We start from the raw sequence: 24,470 nt of genomic DNA, 5'->3' as shown, positions 1-24,470 counted from the left end.
AAGCTTCTGAACCATTGATCAAACAAATTTGGAAGATCTTAAAACACGAAGCAAAGGCAAAACAATCACGTGTAGTTCTTGAGCATAAATTGGCAGGAGGGAAAGGTCATTCTATTGACAGGCTGCAAACAAAGGGCACTTCTTTTTCTGGAAGCTGCAAACAAAAGTCATCATTCCCTCAGAAGTGTAATATTTGTGAACTCAAAAATGCATTACAACAGCAGGAGAAAGTCAGGAAATGGCTCAGCCTGTCCAGGAGACAGAAGATGTACCCTGTGCCCCTTGTCCTCACTCTTCCTGCTTCAATATCTTCCATGAGAATGGTGAGGTATCTGCTAAGTAAAATTAAGAGTGGAAAAAACCAAGCTGAGCAGCCAAATACCTTTAATCTGTTGGATATCAGTCCAGAACTTCCTTGGAAAGCAACCACTTAGGATAAGAATAGGAGGCTACTAACAAAATGTGGGTATTCTGAAATAATGGTATTTGGAAACCTGACATAGCTTTGAGAAATGGAGCTCATAGCAAAATAGCTTACAGCTATTGTTCTAGGCTAAAGCCCTGATGAATGCCAACACTCCATCCATTAGTATTTTGATTATTTTCCTTACAGATGTGGAAAAAAAAATTATAACCTCTTAAAATTTGCTCAAGACAAACAACTTATTAGTTTTATAGTGATAATGGGTTTGGTGCCTAAAATATGTCTATTAAAGGCATACAATGCTGAATGATGTCTTAGAGAATTTTATTAGGCTTGGCAGTGGCCTGTGGTAAGATTGTGTCCATATTTACTGAGATCGTCTTGGCTTCTATGTTGCATAAGTTAAAAAAATATTTGCTATGCAGTAGCATTAAAAATAACTATTGTGAAAGATCGTCTTTTGTTATTTTAGAGGTAAATATAAGCATGTTTGCATTCTTTCTCCTAAGTGGAATAGACACTGAAACTTCCTGTTGTTCAACAGCCTAATATTAACACTTATTTGGCTAGGTTCAGATTTTGGGATCTCTATTCTATTTTTTGTCATGGGGCACCACTTCAGCTGTGTTCTCTGCTTTTAGTCAGCCATATTACATCAACTTTTGTACAATATGCATTTTATTTCTTAGCTTTGTCACAGCTCCAATAAGACAATGAGAAAAATGAGCCAGGTTTTACATTGTCAATAATCAAAGGACTTATTCCATTTTCCTTATGTACTGTGTGATTAAAACAGTTTAATTAGAGGCAAACCAACTATTTCTGTTATGCTTAGGGTGCCAGGGGGTGGTCCATTATCATTATATGTGAGTCAGTAAAACATCAGTCTTGGTTTCCACATCTCCAAAATAGTTTTGGCTTTGCTGCCAATTAGGAAAGACTTTGTCTATAAATCTGGCAAATTTTAGTTAAAAGAAAAAAAGCACAGATGGTCAATAGACACGGAATTCTAATTTTCAGAACAGAATCAAAAAATTTGAACACAAGCCTTGCAAATGCAATATTAAAAAACAAAGTCATTTATTACATGAATATCAAGAGGCACCAGTTTTGTAAAGTTCACATTATCTTTTTGAAAAGTGCATATTCCTAATATTTTTCATAAGAAAAAGGAAGTTTTCTTAGGAAAAATTTTATTTTTTATATTATTCTCAACTGCAGATAAGTGAAGTACAATTTCCAGTGCAGAGACTGCAACAACTACCACACTGGTCTCTTGGTATATTTAGGAAAGTAAAACACAGATTTGGGAGGCTGTTCACTCCTCAAAATTTACTCATTTCCTTACCAGCTGCAAGATCAAACTGAGAAAACTCTAAAGACTCATGAGAAAGTTGTCTGGAAATTTGCTATTCCCCATAAGACTTCTGAGATTCTTTCACTGGGCAGGATATTAAAGACTCAGTCCAAGTTAAAGTTAATACATCATTTGTCACACAGAGAGTTTCTATTAAAAAATTCAGACCTACATCACTATGCACCATCTCACCATCATTATGTTCTTCATAGCTGACTAAAGTTAGCAAAGACACACTAATAATCAGAGAGATATTACTGCTAAGAATTGTTAATGCCTCCTTTCATACTGACCATGCTCAAGCATGCAATAGTTATATCTTCCTCTCAGCTCTCTTTGGATGCCAACAGGTTCACAAATCATTGTCCTGCCTAGTACCAGCTCCCTTCATAGAGGTGTCTCAAATGGTGTTGGAAGGCTAAGTATGGACACTTCATTTTATTTCGTCTTAATCAGACTGTACAGACTAAGAGAATATTAGGCTTGATGGAAGGTCTTCCCACAGTAAGGATCAGAAGTAATTGTCCTGATGTTTTGGGTCTTCACACCATTGACTGTAATGCATGTCTGGCTTATACAGGTGTATAAGGGGATTCCAGATGGCTAGAGAATTGAGTTGTTCTTTGAACCCTCCCCAGGAGAACTGTCTGTACTCTCTTTTGACTCGTCTCATTTTATGTGTTAAACGAAAAACTCAAGGAAATTCCTACTTTCATAGGGTATTCAGGCTCTTCAATGCTTTTTCTTTAAACACAAATTCTCACTTTTTCATTCCTTTGCCAGGTCTGAAAGCAAGGAATAGTTCAATCCAAAAGAGAAGTTTGTGGTAGAAAGGAATGTTGGGAAGTAAATATTTTTTTTGCCCTGTCCTTTGAGAGCACATTAGCTTTTACCAAAACACTGAGTTTTACTTTCAGGGTAAAGAAGGAGTTGCTTTTAGGATATTCATTCTGAACCCTGAGCAACCTAGCAAAACTCCAAGGCAATTGATCAGTGACAGCTACAGGCTTCAGTCAACACACCTATCAAAAACCAATTTTCTCTCTCTGATTAGGGATTTTATAGTTTGTGCCACTCTAGTATCTGAAAAATGATGGGGTAACTCCTGCTTTGTATCTGTGTTGAATTCAGTCATATCCAGTGGCAGGAATTTCTTATGTGAGCTATCCTACCATTGGGAAATGCAGCCCTTCAAGGCCTGAATCTCATGCCTCCAGGGCATGATTGCCTGATTTTTCAGACTAGCATTTGATTCACTCTTCCTTCTTATTTTGATTACTAATCCCCACAATAAAAACATTCACTCAAAACAAATGTATATATAAAACGCTATCTATCTATCTATCTATCTATCTATCTATCTATCTATCTATCATCTATCTATCTATCTATCTATCTATCTATCTATCACAAAGTATTTGCTTGCTTTGATGCAAATAGTTCAAGGGTAAATTTCTTTGCAATATTTTGGTGTGAAAAAAGCATTGTGATAATATTAAAACTTGTAAGTGAAATAACCACTACAGTGCTCACTCTCAAATCTCAACACAGCAGAAAAAACTCACATATGCTGTTAAAATTACAGATCTGAATGGTCTGAATCTAAATGCTGAATGGTCTTATCTGAATGCTAAACCTATATATAATAAAAGATATTTAAAGAACTATATGTACATTCAATGGTCTGTAAAAAGCTTTTAGAGTTAAAAGTTCACATCCTTCATAACTCCATTCAATCCTGAAACACTGCAAATATTTTGCAGAAACAGACATTTCCTTGTAGACACTGAAAATTTCGTGAAAATATCCAGGCATAAGTGCTGCTTGAATTTCAAGTGTCTTCCAGGATTCTTGTCCAAATATTTTAAAGTTTTTAAAGGTCAGATGTGGTGTTTGCACAATATAGGTAATTTTAACATAGTTTCTCAAACACATATAAACAATACAGGCAATGTTTTTAATTTCTATTACTTGGAAAGTTATTAATTGTCCCATCCATATTGTTTAGAGGATGGGAAATGCTTGTTCCAAAATATGAAGGGAAATACCATAAATCAGGGAACTGCTAACAATACAGAAATCTAGATACTTATAAATATTGTAAACACAAAGAAACTCAGCCAAAAGTAAAATAGCTATGACAATATAAATAAATGTTGCCTTACTTAGGGGTAGAACAGCATTTTACCAATGGAATTAAATCAGTGGGATATATAATCTTGTGTCTGGCAGTGAACAATTCAGAACAGGATGTTAGAAAAAACCCTCCAAAATGAAGAAATGCAACTCATCCCTCAGTAGAAGCAATTCCTTCCCTACTCCAGCAAAATTCTGATTAATTTGGTCATGAGTGTCTACATGCATTATTTTTCAGAGTTGTCTGCTAATTATCAGAGGATGTGCTTATTAATCATCCAAATACCTTCAAAAATCTTTCACAGTTCTTGGCTGATCATTTTTTTTTCTATTAAATTACACCACTTCATTTGGTATAGTATTAGAGATATAGCCCGATGTCAATTTTTAATTTGTCAGCTCTTAATTCAGTATTTCCCATTTTTTAAATTTTTCCATTTTTATATCAAGTATAGACATATCCCCTTCTCATAACCCCTCGTAATCTTCTCTTTTTCACTATTATTGTATATAAGTAATGCTTTCTTGATTTCTCTTTCCTCAGTGATGTAGACTTATTCTCCAATGCCTTGCAGTTCTCCTAAACAAGTCAGATTCCCCTTACCTATTTTCATTTCACAATAGTGCTTACAGTGATAAAGTTCACTCTCAGTGCACTATGCATTAGTATTTTCTAGAAATTTAGAAATGCATTCCATTGGTTTGCTATTACCAAGCATAACTTCTCCCTGAGCTTTCTACAGGCATGATGCTGGTAATTTAAAACATGAAAATAAATATTCATATTTTTATTTGAAATTTTCCCACTGTATATATTAATTTACAAGCATTTTATTTTGCTAATCATATGGCTCTTTTTAGTTTTGTGAAATCTTCTGACTACTTGTCTTGCCTAGATGCTGTAAACTGTCTTTTCAAGATCACTAATAAATACATGTAAATACACATATTAATATGTTGAAATATTTTGTTAACATTTTTATTGTTTTCAAGTTGCTACTTATATCTGAGGTGTTTTTTTACTTTCATTTTTTTGTCTTTTACACAGGTCTACTCAATCACTTTTTTTACATAATAGCTGATAGACGGACATCATTAGAAACTAAATAAAATAAACCAAGTTTTCCTTTATCTCTGACAACCTACATTTCACTAAATTATTCCAGACAGTAAAGCTGAGGAGGGTTATTCACTTTATTTGTAGAGGGGTTTTTCTCTGTTAAAGATAAATTCTTTGCCTTGAGGCTGCTCTCAGTTTTAAGGTCAAGAAAGCAAATGTTTTTAGAGTAATCTCAGACATATAAAATAATTCATAGGTATACAAAGATACTTCAGAAAGAAAGAGTGCTCTTCTTTTCTTTAAAAACCGCCTCCTGTGATGTTTGGGTTTTCCATGTATAAGGTTTCCATTATTTTAATTTCTGATAGGTTTTTTGAGTTTTGGTTGGGTTTCTTTGTGGGTGGGTTTTTTGGTGGTTCTGTTGTTGTGTTTGTTTGGGGGTTTTTGTTGTTTCTTTGCTTGTTTGGGTTTTTTTGCTACAGTGTGTGCTCTGTGTTGGAAAGGAAAAGAAATTCATACACTATGAGAAAAGCAATAATTATATGTAATACAAGACACAACTCCCTGCATTTTATTCCATTTTAAAGCCTAGCTTAGGTCACATGAAAGGAATAGGACTTCTAAACCAGAGCAATAAAATGAAGAGCTGAGGGGTATAAGTGTTGAATAAAAGAAGACTAGGTGAAAAATTCATTAAATTATAGGGCAGTGGAGGGTTACACAATCCTTAGCATAGTTCTTACTCATGGGATACTGTGTAGCTGAGATCAGCTGAAGTACAGACAATTCCACATTCAAACAGGAAGGAGTTGAAAGAAGAGACCTCCACCAAAGGATCTTCAGTTTTGGGATGTGTTTCTCTGTTAATCCATTGGAGCTGTAAGTCTCTGACCTCCAGATAACTCTATTTTTTACCCACTTGCATACTTCGTATTATCCAAGAGAAATATCCATTTTGATCTGACTGGAGAGAGTGGGGTATCTAAATCCTATTTAAAGTTGTATGTTTATTACATAGACACTACACAATACTCATAATTACTTTAGAAACGAAATATTAGGTAGTAGTAGGTTAAGATAATTTTCAAAACATATGAAAAGCAAAGCAGTCTTGCTTTCACCTAATTATGCTCTTCTTTTAATGTGTTTAATTTTTATTTTTTTCAGTATGAAAATATATGAGGCTAATTAGGTCCTATTAACTTTTAGAATGTTTTACTTTTACTGGGCATGAATTTCACTGCTTGAACTTTCCTATGGTTGCTATGTTTGGAAGCAAGAGTTCTATGGGGAAAATCTGTTTAAACAACACTGCTATTCATGTATTTACTTACTCTATGTACATTGACAGAAGAAAAATTTCTCTCTACTTTCACCTTAAAGAAAGCTTTGCCTTTATTGTTTACACAAAGACCTATTTCTTCACTAAATTAAATATGTATTGTCACAAATATTTTCATTTTCTGCTGAAGTGTAAGGCATATTTCTTTGATCAAACCTTCTCTTGTACAAAAATACAGCAGCAGATATGTGCAACTAACTCTCCACCTCAAAGAGAACTACCAAAGGGAAGAATTATACTGCTCACGTAATTTTCTGTAGAGACTGAGAGAAAACAGGCTGCATATGGCATATGAGAGTTAGTGTGCTGAATGCAGAACTGGATAGCAATAATAAGAACATATGCAGATCATAATAGGGAGATAAACTTCTTATTTTACTTAATCGTTTACTTAGCTCAAAGATACTATTCTTTCAAAAGGTGTGAGGAACAAAGTGTTCTTCCTCAGCATTATGTGAACAGTTTCATACACAGGGGGGTTTAAGACAATGTTTGGTAATGCTTGTATGTTCCATTTCAGCAGAGCTGAAGTTACTTTATGATAAAAGCCTAATATGCTTTTTTTTGGGGAGGACGCATTTTCAATACATCTGTCAACACCTGAAAGCTCCAAAGTCACAGGCGTTAAGACTCCATCTGTTAGATATAGACTTCACTAAATTTATGCTTACACTATTTTAATAGAATAATTCTTTGAAAATACTGTTCATGGCCTAAGTTCTTGATTCTAAAAACCTGTGTTTACTGTGGGATCAGTAAGACAGATAAAAGTATTTCAAAGTGCTTACTTAAAGACAGAGCAGCCTCATTAATCTCTTAAGCATGTGGTGGCTTCTAGTATGTGGTGGCTCTAGGGGATTCTTGACATTCAGTATGTCCAGGACTGTTTCCAAACCCGAATGCAGGAGGAAGGCAGAAGTCGTGAATATATCAGCTGATATATGGAGAATATATCAGCAAATTATAAATATAGAGCAAGAAAATAACTCACTGATACTTGATATAATGGTTATTTATGGGATGTACCTTTATCTTGAAAAAAATTTGCTTTTACTGGACTTCTAGACAAAAATATTCATGACACAGAAAAACATTTCCATGGGACATAAGACTGCTCTTCAGATATGAATTGTTACTCTAGATGTAGGCGTAAAAATGCCAAAGCCTTGGGAGCACTCCCAGCCCTGACTGTCCCTGCCAGCCCCCAGGGCTCCCCATGACACAGGACCCCATGTCAGCACCTGGAGCCATCAACTCCTTCCCCAGAAAAGCTGCAGCCAGGCCATTCTGCAGCTCGACATAGCCCTGTGCAGCCATGGGCCCCTGTCCCAGCCCAGCCTTGGCACATCCCCATGGAGGTTCTCCGTGGTGCCCAGGCCTGGGGCTCTCCCAGGGCCTCGTGGTTGCCTGCTCCTGGCTGGTGGGTGTCTCACACCCTGTTTGCCAGGCTGTGCCAGTGGAGTCCCATAAGCAGCCATCGATGACCCACAGAGCCACCAGCCCTCACACAGTGCCCTGACTATGTATCAAACCATCTTTACAATTAAACCTTCATGGCCCAGAGTTACTGCAGTTCAGTATTTATCATCACAGAAAAACACTGGGCTGGAAGGGAGTTCAAAGATCATGTCATTCCAACCACTCTGCCATGGGCGGACACCTTCCACTAGACCAGGCTGCTCAAAGCCCTGACCATCTGGGCCTTGGATACTTACAGGGATGGGGAATGGAGAGGGATATAGAGTGTTTTTCAAAGGCTTAGCTGCCATTTTTGCCTTAAAACCTTCAGAATGTAAGGCCCACTCAGGCTCCATGAGGAGCTGTGTGCTGAGGACTGAGGGAGCGGGGCTGGCCATGGAGAGGGAAAACGGATCTCCGCTCCCTAGCTGGGAGGCAGAGCTGTGGGTAACCTCAGGCTGTGCCAGCAGCCTCTGGGATCCTTTCAGACACACCTCAACATTGTTCCAGGGAAGTTTCTTGCTCTCTGTGTAAGGGGAGAGATACAAAACTAATGCAAATTAAACGGCTCCTACTGCAGGTTGTAATTTAGGCACAGCTGCACGCAGCAGTACAGACTGTACCGCAGACTTGCACAACTAAACCAGCACTGCTCCCCTTGTGTATGTATCTCAATTTCCAGTTGCTAAAATTAAGGCAATCTCTTTTTTCCCATTAACCTGTCTGTCTTGCCTAAGGAGGGGGAGGGCCTCTGTGTCAAGTTTTTCTCCCACTGTTACTTAAGAAACATCTTTTCAAACTGAGCATCTACATGGTAATGGACTATAAAATACAGGTATAATTTAATAAATGTTGGCTATTCCTAAGTGATGCTGGAACCAGTCTGACTGGAGTGCTACAGCAGAAGGGATGCTGACTCACAGGGACATTTGAAGGAGCAGATATTAATGATTTCTTACACACCTTGCCCGAAGTAAAGCTGAAAAGCGTGATAATACATCAAGTTGCTGAACCCAATCTCAGCAACAGGTCTGAATTTTGGTCACGACAATGCCATGCACTATAGCGCTTACTGAGATGATCTAGTTAAAGCTTACAATTTCCTCTAGATTTCAATTGAATCATCTATTCATGTCAAAGTTCAATTGCTTCAATTGGGACTTCAAAAAGTCTTAGACTAAGTCATCTGTTGGATCTAAAACCAACTCAAAAAGCTCACTGACTAGTTCTGTCTTGGGACAGACCCTAAAAATTTTAAAGAATGGGAAAAATGAGAATTGCCAGGATCAATGACTTTAATAAATTGGAATCCTGCATATTCTAGGTTTCTCCTAAGACCCATTCATCTTGCTACCCATTTAATTTCTCTGAAACAATTATTTAGCTCATTAATTTCAGATTATTATGTTGTTCTTAAATTGGAGCACACCAGCATCTTCTTTGAAATGTCTCAGCTGTCCTTGCATTTTACCTCCTGTCTCACCAGTTGGGAGGGAGGGGGAAAAGATGCAGAAAGAGGCATATGAAGTTTAGAGCATGCTAGAATGCATGTTAGAATGCTTATACTTTTGTGGTAAATCTTTTTATTGTCTTGATATCTGAAATTTTCTCACAGGATGGAGCTAATAATAAAATTAAAATATATATGTGTGTTGTTATTATACTGAAGAAGGCTTTACATTTACAGAAAGATGGTAACATGGATAAAGATAACTGTATTTTAAAAAAAAGCATAAAATTGAATGAAACATTGATGCTTTTTGGATCTTCTAGCTTCAACATCTCTAAAGGGATTGTTCACTTGCTTGCTTGCTTAGCCTTGCAGTTTATGTAATTGACCACTTTTCATTTAAAGCAAGAAGAAAAACAGTGAAACAGTGGCCATTTTTAACAAAGGCCTAATGTTTCTATAGTCTGAGTACTTGTCTAAATTGTTAAACTACAGACCTTTCAACTAATGCATTGTACATAGAATAACAGTAAAAAAAAGTAATATTTTTCTTGCATTGGACAATCACTTTAAATGATTTGCTGATGAAAGATCCTGTCTGAAATGCTACACTTCACACAAAATACTGCATATAAACAGATCACTATATTTGAAAGACATTGCACCATTATAATTCTGTTTTCAGAATGGATAAATTAGTTTTGTCCATCATATTTTAGCTTTAATTCATTTAGTACAAAATGAACCTTCCTCACTTGGCAGACACTCATACTTCATCTTAATTTAGCTATTTTGTAAAGCTTTTGTTGATTTCACTTCTAATACTTCGCTGTCTTTTAATGGAGACAGATTGTATTTCATATTTACTTCACACAGGACAAAAAGTAGCAGTGTAATAAGAAGCATTTGTATTATACTTAACTGAAAACTATAAAATCTGTATGATAAATCCCTATGAAAGAATATTCTTTATTCAGTAAATTATTGGCCCATATTTTTCCAGGTGGATAACAGCCTTAAATTACTAAAAACCTGTTCTGACTAGCATTGTATGTCTGAGGTTTTAATACTGACTTAGGCCTGCTATTAACGTAAAACTGGGAAAAGAGAAATGCTGGACAAGGAATGTGAAATTGTAATTTTATTTTGCAATAAAGCAAAAAAACCCCCAGAGGTTAAAGAATCTCCATCTTGGGAAGCAATCAAAAATTAGACATGACTGTAAGCAACATGCTCTGACTTTGAAGTTGGATCCAATTCATGAGTAGACCAGTGGACCAGATGATCACCAGAGATCCCTTCTCATCTCAGTTATTCTGTGCTAATATGACTGTGCATTAATATGTCTCAAATATCCATCAGAATAGATGGAATTACAGAAGCAATACGATAAAAGGCGAGTAATGATGCAAATTATGTACTGGTAATGAGAATGTCATTCTGTCAGTGGAGTAAATTGTGTCTTCTTGGGATGTAGCTTAATCTTATACGTACTGCTAAGAAGGTGCCTGGATTGAATTGAAGAAAACATCAGGTTAATTACATGTTGAAGTGATTGCATAAATCGTGTTAAAATTAGAAATTCCTCAGTATGATTATTTGTAATTTTACATAGATCATGTTAAAATTAGAAATTCCTTAGTATCATTATTTGTAATTTTGCTTTGACATCTGAAGAACTAGAATACATTAAGAAAACCTAAGTGTTGAATGTGTGTATAACCTGCTCCCCCTGTAAATCTTGACCATCCACTAACAGTACCTGAATAATGATTTACCTAAAAATACAGAGACAGAAACCCCTTCAGTTTGAGATAAATATTATGAAATCAACTCATACACAAAAAAGTATCCATAAAAGCTATAATTAGTAAGGAATGGAATAAATTGACAAAGGATCAGATCCAAAGCATAACAGATGTGAATTTTACGAGCCTAAGTACAACACTGCACTTCAATAATAAGTAATACACATATTTTCATTAGATGCAGTAAATTTTAGTGCACAGTTTAATAGCTGACTCCACCTTTGTCTGGTCCAGCATGACAGTGGTGAGACAAAGGTGCAAAAAAGCATGTGAGATACTGAGGAGAATGCCGCACAACCTTTCTCATGTTTCTATCCTGCAGTGCTGCTGTCATTCCTCCCTTTTGCGTTATGTACTCTCCCTTGCTCGTGCATGACAGCTGTTCACCTCTTGTCATTGGTAGTTGCCAGCAGTCAGAGACCCACAGTGCTCAACTGGCAACAATTCCTTGAACTCTTCCAAGACATCCATGCCTTTCTTCTGCCATGCTATAGCTCTGCACAACAGCTACATAGGCACTTACATATTATTTGGTATGCTGATTGCATAGATCAGTGCTGTAGAGCCCTGCCAACTCATGATTCAACAACCAATGTATGCACCTGTCATTCTATTTGCTGACCCAAACTGAGCGTGCAGGAATTTTGGTGCAGACTCTGCAGCAGCAGGATGTGCCCTCTCCCTGTCATGTATGTCCATACAGCCTGATGGCATCCATACACGGGTGCTACTTACACTGTTCCACAGGTCTTTTATTCCAGATGCCCCATGATCTGTGTGCCTGCCAAAGACCACATAGGCTTCCTGATGGAGAAATTCATCTTATCGGTGTAGGCATGGTCAATCAGGATGTTTCTGAAATGGGGGAATTTACAAACAGTAGACAATTCACCTCCAACTGTGGTTATGGAGAGCACTAGCATAGTTTTTTCCTGGAGCTGACCAGCTAATTGACATATACTGTTAGTTTATGTCTCGTTTATGGCTTATTCAAACCAAGCTGCAGAAAAATAAAAAAGCTCACCTGCAGCTAGAAGTCCTCCTTAGGATTTGTCACCAGTACAGATTATTGTGGGAAAAAAAAATCACAGATGTTTGTTTGGCAACAGCTCTAAATCTAGAAAGCTTGAGCAGTTTCCCAGCAGGCAGGAAAGATTCCAAAACTTACTTGGAGCTGTGGTTACACTGGCCTATCCAATACATTTGAGTAGAACAACCTGAATATTAGTCCAGAAATGTTTCCAAGTTTCTTTCTATTTATGGCGAGGAAATGTTTGGCTAGGGCTCAATCGATCCTGACTGCAGTGACTAAGCACCATTAAGAAATTCTCAGGAAAGTTAAGCATGCTTCTTGGACTTCAAAGTCTGGATTGACTGACTTTCAAAAGCTTTAGTGCTGTTAGAGGCCAAGCAGGGATCTTGAGGTCACTTCTGATGATCCATTTCTCATATACGCTGAGTATAATCACCATGGTGTGCAAATTCCCTGCAGCCTTCTTTGGACACAACGCTTTTGGGGCTCATGTACAAACTGAGGACAAACACCATGTGTGGACCTTTCACTTCGTTACTTATCCACTTGTCTTGATTATTTCAATAAATCTTAGAACACAGTATAATTGGGTGGGCTTTTACTCATTCTGGCTCGTGTGGGACTACAATCATGCCTTTCTTCTTCAAGGTAACACTAGTGATACATCTCCCCACAAAAACAAACAAACAACCCCCCCAAAACCAACCAAGAAGGCTCATAAGCACAATGGTAACTACACCCTACAGTCATCTGCGAAGTTACTGTGAATATCTTGAGGCAAAAGACCCAACAAGTCTGACCTACACTAACTTATGGTCTGTGGGATTGCACTGATATATAGGACAACACTTCATGCCCCATTGTCTCAGATACCTATGAGAACAGTGGCTGTTTATGTGGTATCTGTAGAATATCAATCAAGAAATGAGCAAGTGATCCTCTCTCTCATTTTTGAGCAGCCTTAGATAACAAGATCAGTAAGAAATAACAGGCAAAGAAAACCTAAGCCACGTGGTCATTTGAATTCTTTTGGTGGGGATTTCCACAGCACTGCTGGGGCCCAAGAAATTCGTGAACATTTAATGCTGGCTCTGTTCCAGCTGGACTCTGTCATAGTTGAGTACAACAGTGTTGCACACGAGCTGGGTCTGACTGCTTCTTGTCTAGCTGTGCAAGATACTGGACTTTGGACCGGGGTATAAAATGGCAAGTGATTTCTGACGCTGGAGGCTGGAAGGTCTGAGTGGGCAACATGTAGGATAGGAGGTTAAGAAGAGTGGCCTTGTTTGTAAAACAGGATGTGGTTATTGTGTAAGTGCTGAAGGGCCCAAAGAAACTCTCAAATACAGCAGCTAAATCCTGAGAGATAAAGAGGATATTCACTGAACTATGATATTAAAAAGCCTATTACTGTTCCAATTCATGTTCCAGTGAACCCAACAAATTTTTTCACTAATTCGCTGGAGAAAATGATTTAAAACATTTTTACAGGAAGAGATGAAATCCCAGAAAACACTGATTGCTTGAACGGCATCAACCTGAAAGAGGCAGGGAGAAGAACCAGCATTGGTCCAACCTAGTGTATGTTGTATCACTTGTTTCAACGTTTGCAGGTATTGATACAATGTTGCAATAATGAATAAGGTCCTCCTCTTAGGTGCTAATGAAAACTGAAAATCAAATCCCATCTTTCCTCTAAAAATGTGCAGTCCAAATAGAGAATGCATTCATAGGCCAAGTACATAGAGAGTAAGAAAGAGACTGCAGTATACAAAAAGAGCTCTTTTAATGTCCTTTAATTTGTCACCCAGTTTTGAGGTGTTTGTTGCTGTGATTAATATTCCTATAACAAATCAGGGTAGTTGTGCTATCAAAGTTATATCTAGGAGTGTTTGCAGAGCCTAGCCCAAAATATGCTCCACAGGAGGACTCAAAGGGACTATAACTTACATTCTTAAAGCTATACATGTACCTGTCTTTACCTGTAACAGTTTATATTTACCATTCAAACATGGCCAAGTTCTGCAAGTTTTCTTCCCAGTTCAGTGTGTTATAATAAGCATATGTGAATAGATGGGAAAACAGATATTACTTCTGTAATTTATACAGAGTTAGCTAAAATATGTTACAGATAATTAAAGACATACTGAAACTGCACATATCTATCTCTTAAAATTAAGCTGATTTTTACATCAGGTATTTACTGAACCTTATTTAAGTCTACTTCTTTCTTTTTCCTAGGACTTTTGCCAACTTTGGAAGCATTCTTTCGCATTTTACTGAGATTATTTCAGAAAATGTCCAACAGTCCTAGTGACACAAAGGAACAGTGCTGTAAGTTCACTTTGCAAGAATATGTGAACTGTCTCGGCTTCTTTCAAATGCTTGTACATCATATACCTGCTGGCAATACAGCTGCAAATTAAAAAGAGCTGACAGGTTTAAGAGGCGTTTGTGGGATTTTTACTTCTGAGGCTATGAAGATGGCTGCATCGTAGCTATTCCACTGCATTCCGACTATGCTCATCCCTCAGTGCACTACAACACTGGACACTGTGCTAACACAGCATGCCTGGCCATTCAGGCTGGAAACATCACCCGAAAGGACAATTTTCCAGTGTGCAGAGCTTTCTACTGCTAAGGCATTCATGCTGAGGCTAGGAAATGTGAGCCAACGTCTTGATTCACATCTCTGCAAGTTTTCCCTCCAAAAGGGATGACCGACCAGTTAATTTTAGCTGCAAAGTTCAATAACGAGTCACAAATAATTATGACCTTCATGAATAAAGAAACATGACTGAGACGAATAATATCTACTCTCTGAACATTGACTAGATAATCACAAACTGCAAGCTAGCAGTAAAAGAAAAATAAAAGCAAATACAGAACACTGTATAACAGGGGCGATCAAAACGAGACGTTTGACTCTGTGCCAACTGTTTAAATTGGTTTTGCAGCCATAAGAATGAATGGAAACACCTTCGTAACCCCGGCGCTCGCCTTGCGGCGGCTGGCCTTGACTCCGCCGGGCGGTGTTGGGCAGCACGGCCGCAGCCTTCAGTCCAGCGGCACAGCGAGCGCTCCGGGCCGGGGCCGCAGCACCAGCACGGCGCTCGGGGTGAGTGGTACGGATCACACCACTTCTCTGGGCTCTCCCGCAGCCCCGTCGCCGCTCCTCGCTGTCCCTGCTCCAGCGGCCGCCACCGCCCCGCACGGCCCCGCCGCGGGACCCGCGGGCGCTGTTGCGGCCGCGGCGCGCACCGCGGGGGATGTCCCGCGGGAAACCACGCTCCGAGCCCGGCTCCGCAGCAGCCGTCGAGCGCCTCCAGCGCCGCGCCGGCGGCAGGGACAGCACAGCCTGCAGCGGCCTCGGGCCGCCACCACCTGTTACCTGCCGCCACCTCCGCCCTGCCGGAGCGCAGCGCTCGGGCCCGGCCGCCCCGGCGCGCCCCGCACGCCGCCCCGGCCCCCGCACGGCGCAGCGGGGCGGGGGGAGCGGCTCCGCCACATCCGGGTGCCGCTGCTCGCAGCGCGCATGAGCGGCCGCCCCGCCGCTGCCGGGCCGGGTGCCGCGGTATCGCTGCCGCCGCTCCTCCTGCCCGGGGCGCTGCGCTCCGCGTTGTCAGGCAAGGGGGAGCGACCGAGAGGCGGGGGAGGCTCCCTCCGCGGCAGGAGGAGGAGGAGGAGGAGGATGGTTGTGGGGGCGGGCGGCGGCAGGCGCTGGCAGCAGCCAGGAGAAGCCCCGCTGGTGACTGGCTGGCGGCACACGCAGCTCTAAGGAGGAGGCGGAGGGTGCTGAGCCGAGCCGCGGGGCGGGCGGCTTGCTGCTGCTGCTGCTGCCGCGGGGGGAGAGGCTGCGGCGGCGGGAGGGGACCGGCACACGCACACACACGCGCGCACGCACGCGGACGGTGACAGCGGCGGCTGTCGCGATGTGAGGGGGCTGTGCTGGGCTGTGCTGTGCTGGGCTGTGCTGGGCTGTGCTGGGCTGTGCGGGGGGCGCGGAGGCTCCGCAGGGAGCAGAGGCGAGGCAGCCCGCACAGCCCCGGCGGCGGGAGGGGCGGCCGGGGCGGGGCCGGCCGTGCCCGGGGCGAGCCGCGTTCCCCGGCGGGCAGGGCGCGGGGCGGCCGCGGGCGGCGAGCGTGGGACCGGCGGTGGCGGCGCTTGGTGGGCTGACCGGCTCCTGTTTGCTTGGCTCCAGTCTCCGTCTCCGAGCCCGCGGGCCCCGATGAGAAGCGCCCCTGCGCTGCCGGACTGACGGCTCGCCGCCCTCCCCGCGGACGAGGAGGAGCGCGGCGCCCCCGAGCGCGGGCCGCCCCTGCACCGCCCTCCCCGGCGGGGGCTCGTCTGCCGCCTGCGGGGCGGGCGGCGCGGCCGTGACAGCGCGGCGGCGGCGAGGCCGGGGCAGCGGGAGCGCCGCCGCCGAGGACCATGAGGAAATTTAACATCAGGAAGGTGCTGGACGGCCTGACGGCGGTCTCTGCCGTCGCCTCGGCGTCGTCCGCCGCGCAGCAGCAGCAGGCGGGGAACCGGGAGACCGAAATCCAGGAGACGCTCCAGTCCGAGCACTTCCAGCTCTGCAAGGTGAATGAATGCTGCAGCCCCGAGCCGGCGGGCGGCCGGGGAAGGGGGCGCGCTCCGCGGTGGGTGCTGCGGGCTTTGCTCCTCCGTACTGACCTCGCCGAGCCTGCCCGCCGCTCCTCTTTACTTGTTTGGATTGATTCTTTCGGGGCCGCAGACGGGAAGAAAGCGATGAGTGTAGCTGTACAGGTCTTGCTGGATTTCTTTAGTCGTCTTTCTTGGAGAGTTTAGGGGGTTGTCGTCGTCTAGGCTCTTTCATGCGAGTAATACTGGCAGTGTTCACTAAGGCTTTGTAGAAAGAGTTGGATGGATGGGGGAAGGAGTGATACTTAGCTGTAGTGCAGATCTGATTATCGCAGCGTTTGAGTAGAAGCCTCTGCTAATGGGCCCGAAGGACAGGGCATCTGTGCCTCTGCATTATTTGGAAATAATTTATCCTGTTCCTTTATGCCTGAAAAAGGCTTTCGATGTTTGTGGTGGTTTCACTGCAGTGTGTTGCCAAGTTGGTGATGCTGCTATTGCAAATCCTCTCTAGAGATGAAGTTCCCATTTATTTATTTGCTTGTGTGTGATACAATAACTGCAGTTTGTGTCTGCACGCTTCAGAAAATGATGCAGCGAATTAACCATCAGCTGTATCAAGAGGAATAAAGGCTGATTGGAATATCAATACTCATTTTTGTCTTTGCAGTGCACCTATGGCCTAGCTTGACATGGATGAGCTTGTTTGTGGACTCTGCTCTTTTTTTCTGGTATTGCAGGCATTTCTGCTGCTCTCAGGAGTTGGTCACGAAGGATGTGGAGAAGAGCAGAGCTCTTGCCAGTTAGACTTTATTCAGTTGTGAAATACAGAGAGTTGTGGGATATGCCTGCAACTTCAGTGAAGTACAAGGAGTATATCAGAAGTTTGCTGTGCGTTTATAAGGTCCTGAAATACCTTTGCTTTAATCTAAAGGCTTAGAAATAGCTGGCATTTGTATGGCTTCCATTTAGAGTGGAAGTAAGAGTAGGTGGCGCTTGTATTATGTTCTCAATTCTGATTAACTGTAGCCCGAGAAATTTAATGGAGTCATTGCTTGGTCAATTACCAAATTAGTCTTGGCTAACCAAAAAAAGCTAAATGTGCCAATAGCTCCATATTAAGAAAGAATCCCATGGTTGAGGGCTTTTGTTTTTGTTCAGTGAGAGGTATTTTAGTTTTGTCAATTCTGGGGCTGCCTGTTCTCTTTGAGGGAAGTAGAGGGTGAGAGATTGGTTCTGTCAAGCTCAAGTTGCTATTTTTTTTCTTCACTGAACTGAGAGGTTGCATTGTCATGTTGGGTCTGTTGTCTTGAAATTGCAGTGATCCTTAGAAAAGCAAGTCTAGTAGTTTGTAATAGGTCTGATGATAAGTCTGGCTTTGTTGCCAAACTTGCTAGGAACATCTCAGATTTTAATAGTTTAGCGTCTTTGTTAGAGCTGAAAATAAGATTACTCAGGGAATGAGGTAGATGAAAAAATGAAATGCTGAGTTGATACAGAAGAAATGTAAGATTCAAATTAAGTTTCAGAAAGTCTGTCACTTGATGCTTGAAGATGAATGAGTAATTATGACTAAAAAATCTTTTGTAACTGGTTTGTGTAAGACAAGTGATTTTCTCAGTCTCTGATTAAATTGCTTTGTAGTTCCTTTTTAAATTGTGATTAATTTAAATTATGATCCTGTTCGCTAACATACAGTCTTGATTCTGTTTATTTTTGGTATCCTGCTTGACTCTGCTTGTTACTGCGCTGCTCTGACTTGTTAGACTGTACGCCATGGTTTCCCCTATCAACCTTCAGCCTTGGCATTTGATCCGGTTCAGAAAATACTGGCCATTGGGACTCAGACTGGAGCACTAAGGCTGTATCCTTTTGTATTCTGAAGTGGATTTAGTGCACCTTACACAAGTGATGTCTTGATTCAGCTGCTGGAAGCATTCAGAAGTCTGGTAGGAACCAGGTATGCAGGAGGGGAGAAAAACAGCAAGCTCTCTTTGCTGTTGGTGGGTGGCTTGGCTGTTCTGGTTGCTCTTTATGTCAGTTGAAGCTGTGTCGATGTGAGACATGGCTGCTCGGCTGCCATTATCTCAAGGTAATAGATAAATTTTGTAGAGGGTTACTGGTGTGCTGACAATTTACAGCAGCTGACTGCAAATCTAAAGAGAGACGTGGGCTGAGCTCTGTTTTGTTATTCTGCTCTATCCTCTGGGGTTGAAACATTCTGTGCTGCTTGGTGAGATGGTGTTTGGTTGGTTGGTTTTTTTGTAGGGTTTCTGATTGGGCTTTTTTGGGGTGGGGGGCTTATTTTTGTTGTGCTTGTTCTTAAGATAATCTTTGTAATGCTCTAGTGACCTGCTACTACTTCTGTGTTGCCAAATGAGGATTTCAAGTGGGGACAGTAAAAGGTACAGGAATTGTATCTTGCTAAAAGCCTCCAAGTGACTGAGAGAAGCCGAATGAATTTGTGAAGTAAAGCACTAGTAACCCTGCTTCTTTTTGTTCACTAAAAAGTGAACTACCCATATGCTTATAGCCATATGGTACCACAGCCATATGCTACTATCCAAGCCATGTAACAACATATGTGTTTAAACTTTCATTTTTAAAAGGGTGTCCTGTAGCTTCTTTAATCCACACTGCTGTTGCCAGAACTTTTACTTGTCAGCATAAGGGAATGAATTGAATTCTTTGTTGTCCTGAAATTGACTGAATTCTAAACATTATGGGGAAGGCTTAGGCCATCTTGCTAGAGAAATAGACTTAATCCTCTTTAAACTGTAGGTAAATGTAACAGTTTCCTCTGGTGTTTACATTAGTTTCCAAGTAGACCTTTTTTGTTTCTTTCTGATATGCTATGCTATCTGTAAGGTTAATTGCCATAAGAGGATTGACTTTTAAAAGTTGAAAAACTAATACTTAAAAACTAGATTTCTATTATGAACTCTCCAGATTTCTTAACTTAGAGCATGAGGAATAGGAGTGATAATGCAATGTTATTAATGCCATATTTGAAACTACACTTAATTTAATATATTTTTTATTAATAAGTTATAGGGTTGACTTAAATGAAGAATGAACTGTGTGTGGGTGGTGTTAATTACTCTCATATTGGTAGAATAGATGAGAAAGCAAAAAGAGACATAGAACTTGGTTTGGAAGAAGAGATCAAAATTACTCACCTGTAATTTTGGGCAACGTGATGTTGCAGTTTGGATAATGATGACTCAACAAAACCTTTTTCTGGGCACTCATCCATGGCCACACATACCTGTGATTTCTTGGAGTGTGAATTGCTTTCTAAATAATTTAGAGAGATATTGCAAGATTGGGAAGAAAGCATTACTGTGAGAAAATGACAGAAAATGTGTTTTCTAAAGGAAGGGAAGAAGTTTCATGCAGAGGCTGAAATGTTAGTGCTCCTTTTATTTGAACATGAATATGCTTCTTTGTACTTTGATAGAGCTCTTGATTCTTGGAAGAACTGGTTAAAAGCTCTTAGTTGATAGGGTAACCCAGGGTAACTGCAGAATCTGCATCTCCTGTGATTATCTTCTCTTTGTGATGGAGAAATGCAAGTGGAAGGAATAGACATTTTCCCAATGTAAAAACAGCCTCTTGCTTTCTGCTGGTTTGAGAAGAGTAGGTAAGAGTGAGGCTTGCAAGAAGTGCTTCTTTCATTCTACTGCTCAAAGATCGAACCAACCCTCAGGATGCTTTTCCCACTAAGGTTTTTTATGAATAATAAATTATGTGCAAAGGTTCATTAAAGTGGGAACCATTTACTCTTTAAAGCTGCAAAAGTGTTTTTAATTGAAATGAGGTATGGACTAGAAAGACTTGAATGTCAATGAAGTGTTATTCATTGAAAAATCATAAAAGTGCAATGGAAGTCAATCCTCATTTTCTTCTATGTTCGTGTTGTGAGTATAGCAGTAAAGGAAAGATAATGTTTCTTTCATTGCCTACCAGCAAATGGGAGCTGGGTATTAGCGTTTTCTTTGTGTCTTCAAGTGTAGGTACGTCTTTTTATGCTTTCTGTTGGCAAGTAAGTAATCTGAGGATTGGGCAAACAAGTTTGGGTTTTTTTGGAAAGAGTATTAAAGGTAAAATATTCTTAAATCAGAGAGAACCTGTTTGAGATTTCATTAATATGTGAGGAAAATAATGTTACAGTCCTGATTTGGATTTGGGCTATTTATCAGCTAACCTCTTTACAGAACTTCTCTGTATTTGGTCAGTCTTCAAACTGGGTATTTTAAATTCCAAACCACTGTTGGTCAGAACAGGTTAGTGTGAGGAGTTTTCTAAATCACACTCTTATCTCATTCTTCTTTATGAGGGCTCTGTAACCACTACTGGAAGAACAGAGAGACTTCTTATACTAAATGTTTGCAGTACTGTTAAAATAATTTGTAAAAATAGAACTGAAGCTTTTTCTGAAGAACCAAAATCTGTAGTTACAAATATACTGCCAGTTCAATGACACCGTCTTTCTTTATCTTAATAGATAGATATGCTAGACATCAACACTGTATTGGATTCTCTAAATCCACAAAGTAATTGCAAAAATGGAAGTATCTAACTTATAGGTGTCATGTTGCACTAATGGGATTAGAAGTAGAATTACCACTCTGTTAACATCTTTTGCCTCTAGGCTTGATGGGTGTAGTTGGTAACATAGTGGGCCAGAGGGGCAACTTTGCCATTCTTTGCCTATAAGCAGCAGTTGGTTCTAGATCTTGCAGTTTTAAGAGGGAGAGAAGTTAATTAATATACTAGGAAGAGACTGCTTTTAGTGTAAAATTTTAACTTTATGAGTCATGAAAGTTAGTTTGGGATTATTTACTGGTTTCACTTGAGCAATATATCCCTTGTATTCATTTTTAAAAGCTTGATTAGTTACTAAGAAATATTTCTAACCCTTACTTAGCTAGGAGATTTAAAGCCAAGCTTTTTAGAGACAGACAGATCCTTAATCAGAGAAGTATTTCCCCCCAACCCCAGAAGAATATTTTTAGCAATTAATAACAAAAGCTCTGTTCTGTTCTCAGCTATGAACAGCAGCTTGGTTTCTTTAAGGAAAAGTTGCAAAGCAAGCAGCTTAATAGGGTAGAAACCTTGAGCATCCTGATGTGGCCCTCTTCCTGATGCTAGGATCTGTTAAAAACAGTTTAGCTGTTGGATTCTGTTTTCTCTGTTGCAAGGGAAATTGAGGGGTGAGGTAGACACAAGGGCAGAAGCGCTGTGCTGAGTGCCGTAAAATCTCAAATGATTTCTCATATGTAGTGGCACTCACCTGGACATGCTTGTCCAGTTGTTCCTCTGAGTTTATAGTGCTGGTTGGAGGATACTTGTTCCAGCTGTTTGAGGAGTGTGAGTCTTGGCTGGTGGCCTGCTTCTTGTGTGGCAATTCTGCCTCAGGCTTTCTCTCCTCTGTGCTGGATTTTTGTGGATGTGATCCCTACAGGGAGCAATTGTGCTCACTATTGATTTCAAGCTGCTATGGTCAGTGTAAGCTGCTGGTGGCCTCTTTTGTCACTGCAGGTCGGTATCTTTGGTTTTCTCCATATTTTAAGGGATTTTGCTGCTGTTACCAGGTTGGCTTTCACCTCTTCATCTGCTGTTGCAGTGTGTGAGATATCAAGTAGTTAAAAATTCATCTATGCTTTGCTTCGTTCTGTGCATACCAGAACCATTACAGTAGGACATGTAGTCCTGGGTCTATAGGAAGTTTTATGCATAATTGACTGTGGTTTCTTTTCACAGCAGATATCCAAACCTTCTAATGAGTTAGAGTTCAGTTTATCTACTCAAGGTTTAACTTGGTGTAATGGGTTAGACTTTACCCTGTGATGTCCTGACAGTGCTCAGTGTCATAAGTAATACCCTGCTTCTGTGCTCTTCATTACTTTTGCTCTTCTACTTAGAAGGCCCTCTGGAAGCCAAATGTGGTCTGAACAGGGTAGTGTGTAAACTCTGAAGAGGCTAGAGAAAGATGTAATAAACTTTTTCAGGATTTTTTTTTGCCTTTAGGATGGTGTTTCCTCAGAAGTTTTAAATCCAGGGCCCTGTACAATTAATAATAATAGTCAGCTGAGCATTTTTGTTAGCTTTTATATGGTAGAATAACCTTCAAAGCTAAAGCAGAAATATTGAAGAGATTCTCCTGGTCCCTGCTGTTTAACTGCTCCATCTTAAACAAGTTTCTTCATTTTCCTGCACTTTAATTTCTCCATGGTAAAACTAGGACAATATATCAAATCAGATGGTTTGTGATAGTCCCCCGACATGAATACAATATCTACTGGTGCTTCATGCCTTAAAAATATAGATTTGCAGCATGAAGGGAGTACTAGAAAGGAGGACCATTTTCATTAGAAATAATTGAGAATGGAGCGAATATCTGTAGAATAAATGTTGTACCTTCCACACAGACCAAATTGTGCCTCTCACTCTTTATTCCCAAGCAGAATAGGTTATTTTATTAAAGTTGACTTTTTTTTCTTCTTGCAAACCAAGTTCACAAGAAGGAGAAAAATTAGATTGTTCATCATTCCATCATTAAAAATCTGAAGATTCCAGTTGTCCTGAATGTCAGTATCTGTAAATTTCCCCACAGTCCTTTCAGCACTAAAAGATGACTTATGCAAACAAATGGCTGAAGTTCTTATATGTTTGGGGTGTGTAAAGCTTGTTTTCTGTGATTTCTGTTCTCCAGCCTTTATGAGAACTCACTTTTTAGAAAAATTAAAATAGTTCAAAAGCCTGGGTATGTGCTTCTATGCAGTTCCAGTCAGTTTCTGAAGAAGTGCTTGTTGCAGCATCTGGATAGTTTTGCCATGTATACTACAAAATTGAAACGATTTGGTAAATTCTCTGAAGCTTTAACAAAATACAATTTCCAAGTTGTGATGTGATTATATCCATTAAAATTACTCCTCTTTTGGATCATTCAGACTTTGCAAGGCAGACTGACTGATTTTGTTTCTTATGGAAATATCAGATTGAGATATTTGTGTATTGGGGTTTTTGCTTTTTGGGTATTTTTTTATTGAAGTAGTTCTATACCTGTTCTTTCTTCTCTGTAGTAACTCTACACTGGCAGTAGGGCAGTAGCTGGAGTTGTTTAGAATATACAAAGATTTCTGCTTTTTAAACAGCATCCAACTGAAGTTGGCACGTCTTCAAGTGGGATGCTAGACCAGATGAACCTAGGTGATCCTTTCTGACCTAAATTACTCTTTAATTCTGTTGATTCTGTGAATGCTCCAAATTTGATCTGAACTACTTTTCGTGGATGGTCAGGGTCTTTTGGCATTTGTACACTGAAGAAAATGGTCTCAACCCTTGTCACTAGTATTCTGGACTTTGAACAAATATGCCTCGTTTGGGAAGAGTACTTCGGTACTTTAGTAAGGCTATTAAAAATATTGCTGTAGTGTCATGTCAGAAAGACACTATGATTATTTATTGTCAAGAAAATGTTTGTTGTCTACCTTGCCACTCTGTTCACACAGAGTAGTTTAAACAAGAAAACTACTTTGCTTAAAGCAGATGTTAATCTTGTCACATTTCTGTTTCTTTTAGCACTTCTGCATTTCTTGTAGTATTGTCAATATTTTGTTCATGTGTCTATTGTTATCTTAGTGAAAATTTCCCATCTTATAAATGAAGAAAATCCGCTACTTTTGGGTATTCTGAAATTAAATAGGGCCAAAATGACATGGTAAGGCATGCATCTCCTAAAAGTGCATGGAATTAAAACAACTGAGTCCTACTCAGAGAAAGCTTTGACTGAAT

The 24,470-nt window shown here is 40.3% G+C and overlaps 2 protein-coding genes and 1 long non-coding RNA gene across 9 annotated transcripts in view; 2 read left to right on the top strand and 1 right to left on the bottom strand.

The window, feature by feature from the left end:
* Positions 1 to 14,950, top strand: part of ADGB (androglobin) — a 235,673-nt gene extending 220,723 nt beyond the window's left edge. Inside the window, exon 36 of the mRNA XM_088161594.1 lies at positions 14,310 to 14,950. Coding sequence (XP_088017720.1) covers positions 14,310 to 14,351 — 42 coding nt within the window. The 3' untranslated portion in view covers positions 14,352 to 14,950. The remainder of the gene's footprint in view (positions 1 to 14,309) is intronic.
* Positions 10,356 to 14,311, bottom strand: LOC148224327 (uncharacterized). The gene is made up of 2 exons (XR_015802380.1): positions 11,771 to 14,311; positions 10,356 to 10,735 (listed from the first exon to the last, which is right to left on the bottom strand). It is a non-coding gene; the product is annotated as an uncharacterized LOC148224327 (long non-coding RNA).
* Positions 14,951 to 16,484: 1,534 nt separating the features above from the next.
* STXBP5 (syntaxin binding protein 5) overlaps positions 16,485 to 24,470 on the top strand; it is a 105,429-nt gene continuing 97,443 nt past the window's right edge. For all 7 annotated transcript variants that reach the window (XM_088161591.1, XM_014885198.2, XM_014885195.2 and 4 more), the window contains exons 1-2: positions 16,485 to 16,652; positions 18,437 to 18,534. In XM_088161591.1, the coding sequence (XP_088017717.1) occupies positions 16,500 to 16,652; positions 18,437 to 18,534 (251 nt within the window). In that variant the 5' untranslated portion in view covers positions 16,485 to 16,499. The remainder of the gene's footprint in view (positions 16,653 to 18,436; positions 18,535 to 24,470) is intronic.

This window comes from Sturnus vulgaris, chromosome 3 (assembly GCF_052056855.1).
Source record: "Sturnus vulgaris isolate bStuVul1 chromosome 3, bStuVul1.hap1, whole genome shotgun sequence".
Taxonomy (NCBI): Eukaryota; Metazoa; Chordata; class Aves; order Passeriformes; family Sturnidae; genus Sturnus; species Sturnus vulgaris.
The sequence above is the reverse complement of the archived record's forward strand: the minus strand, read 5'-3'. Positions and strand labels throughout refer to the sequence as shown.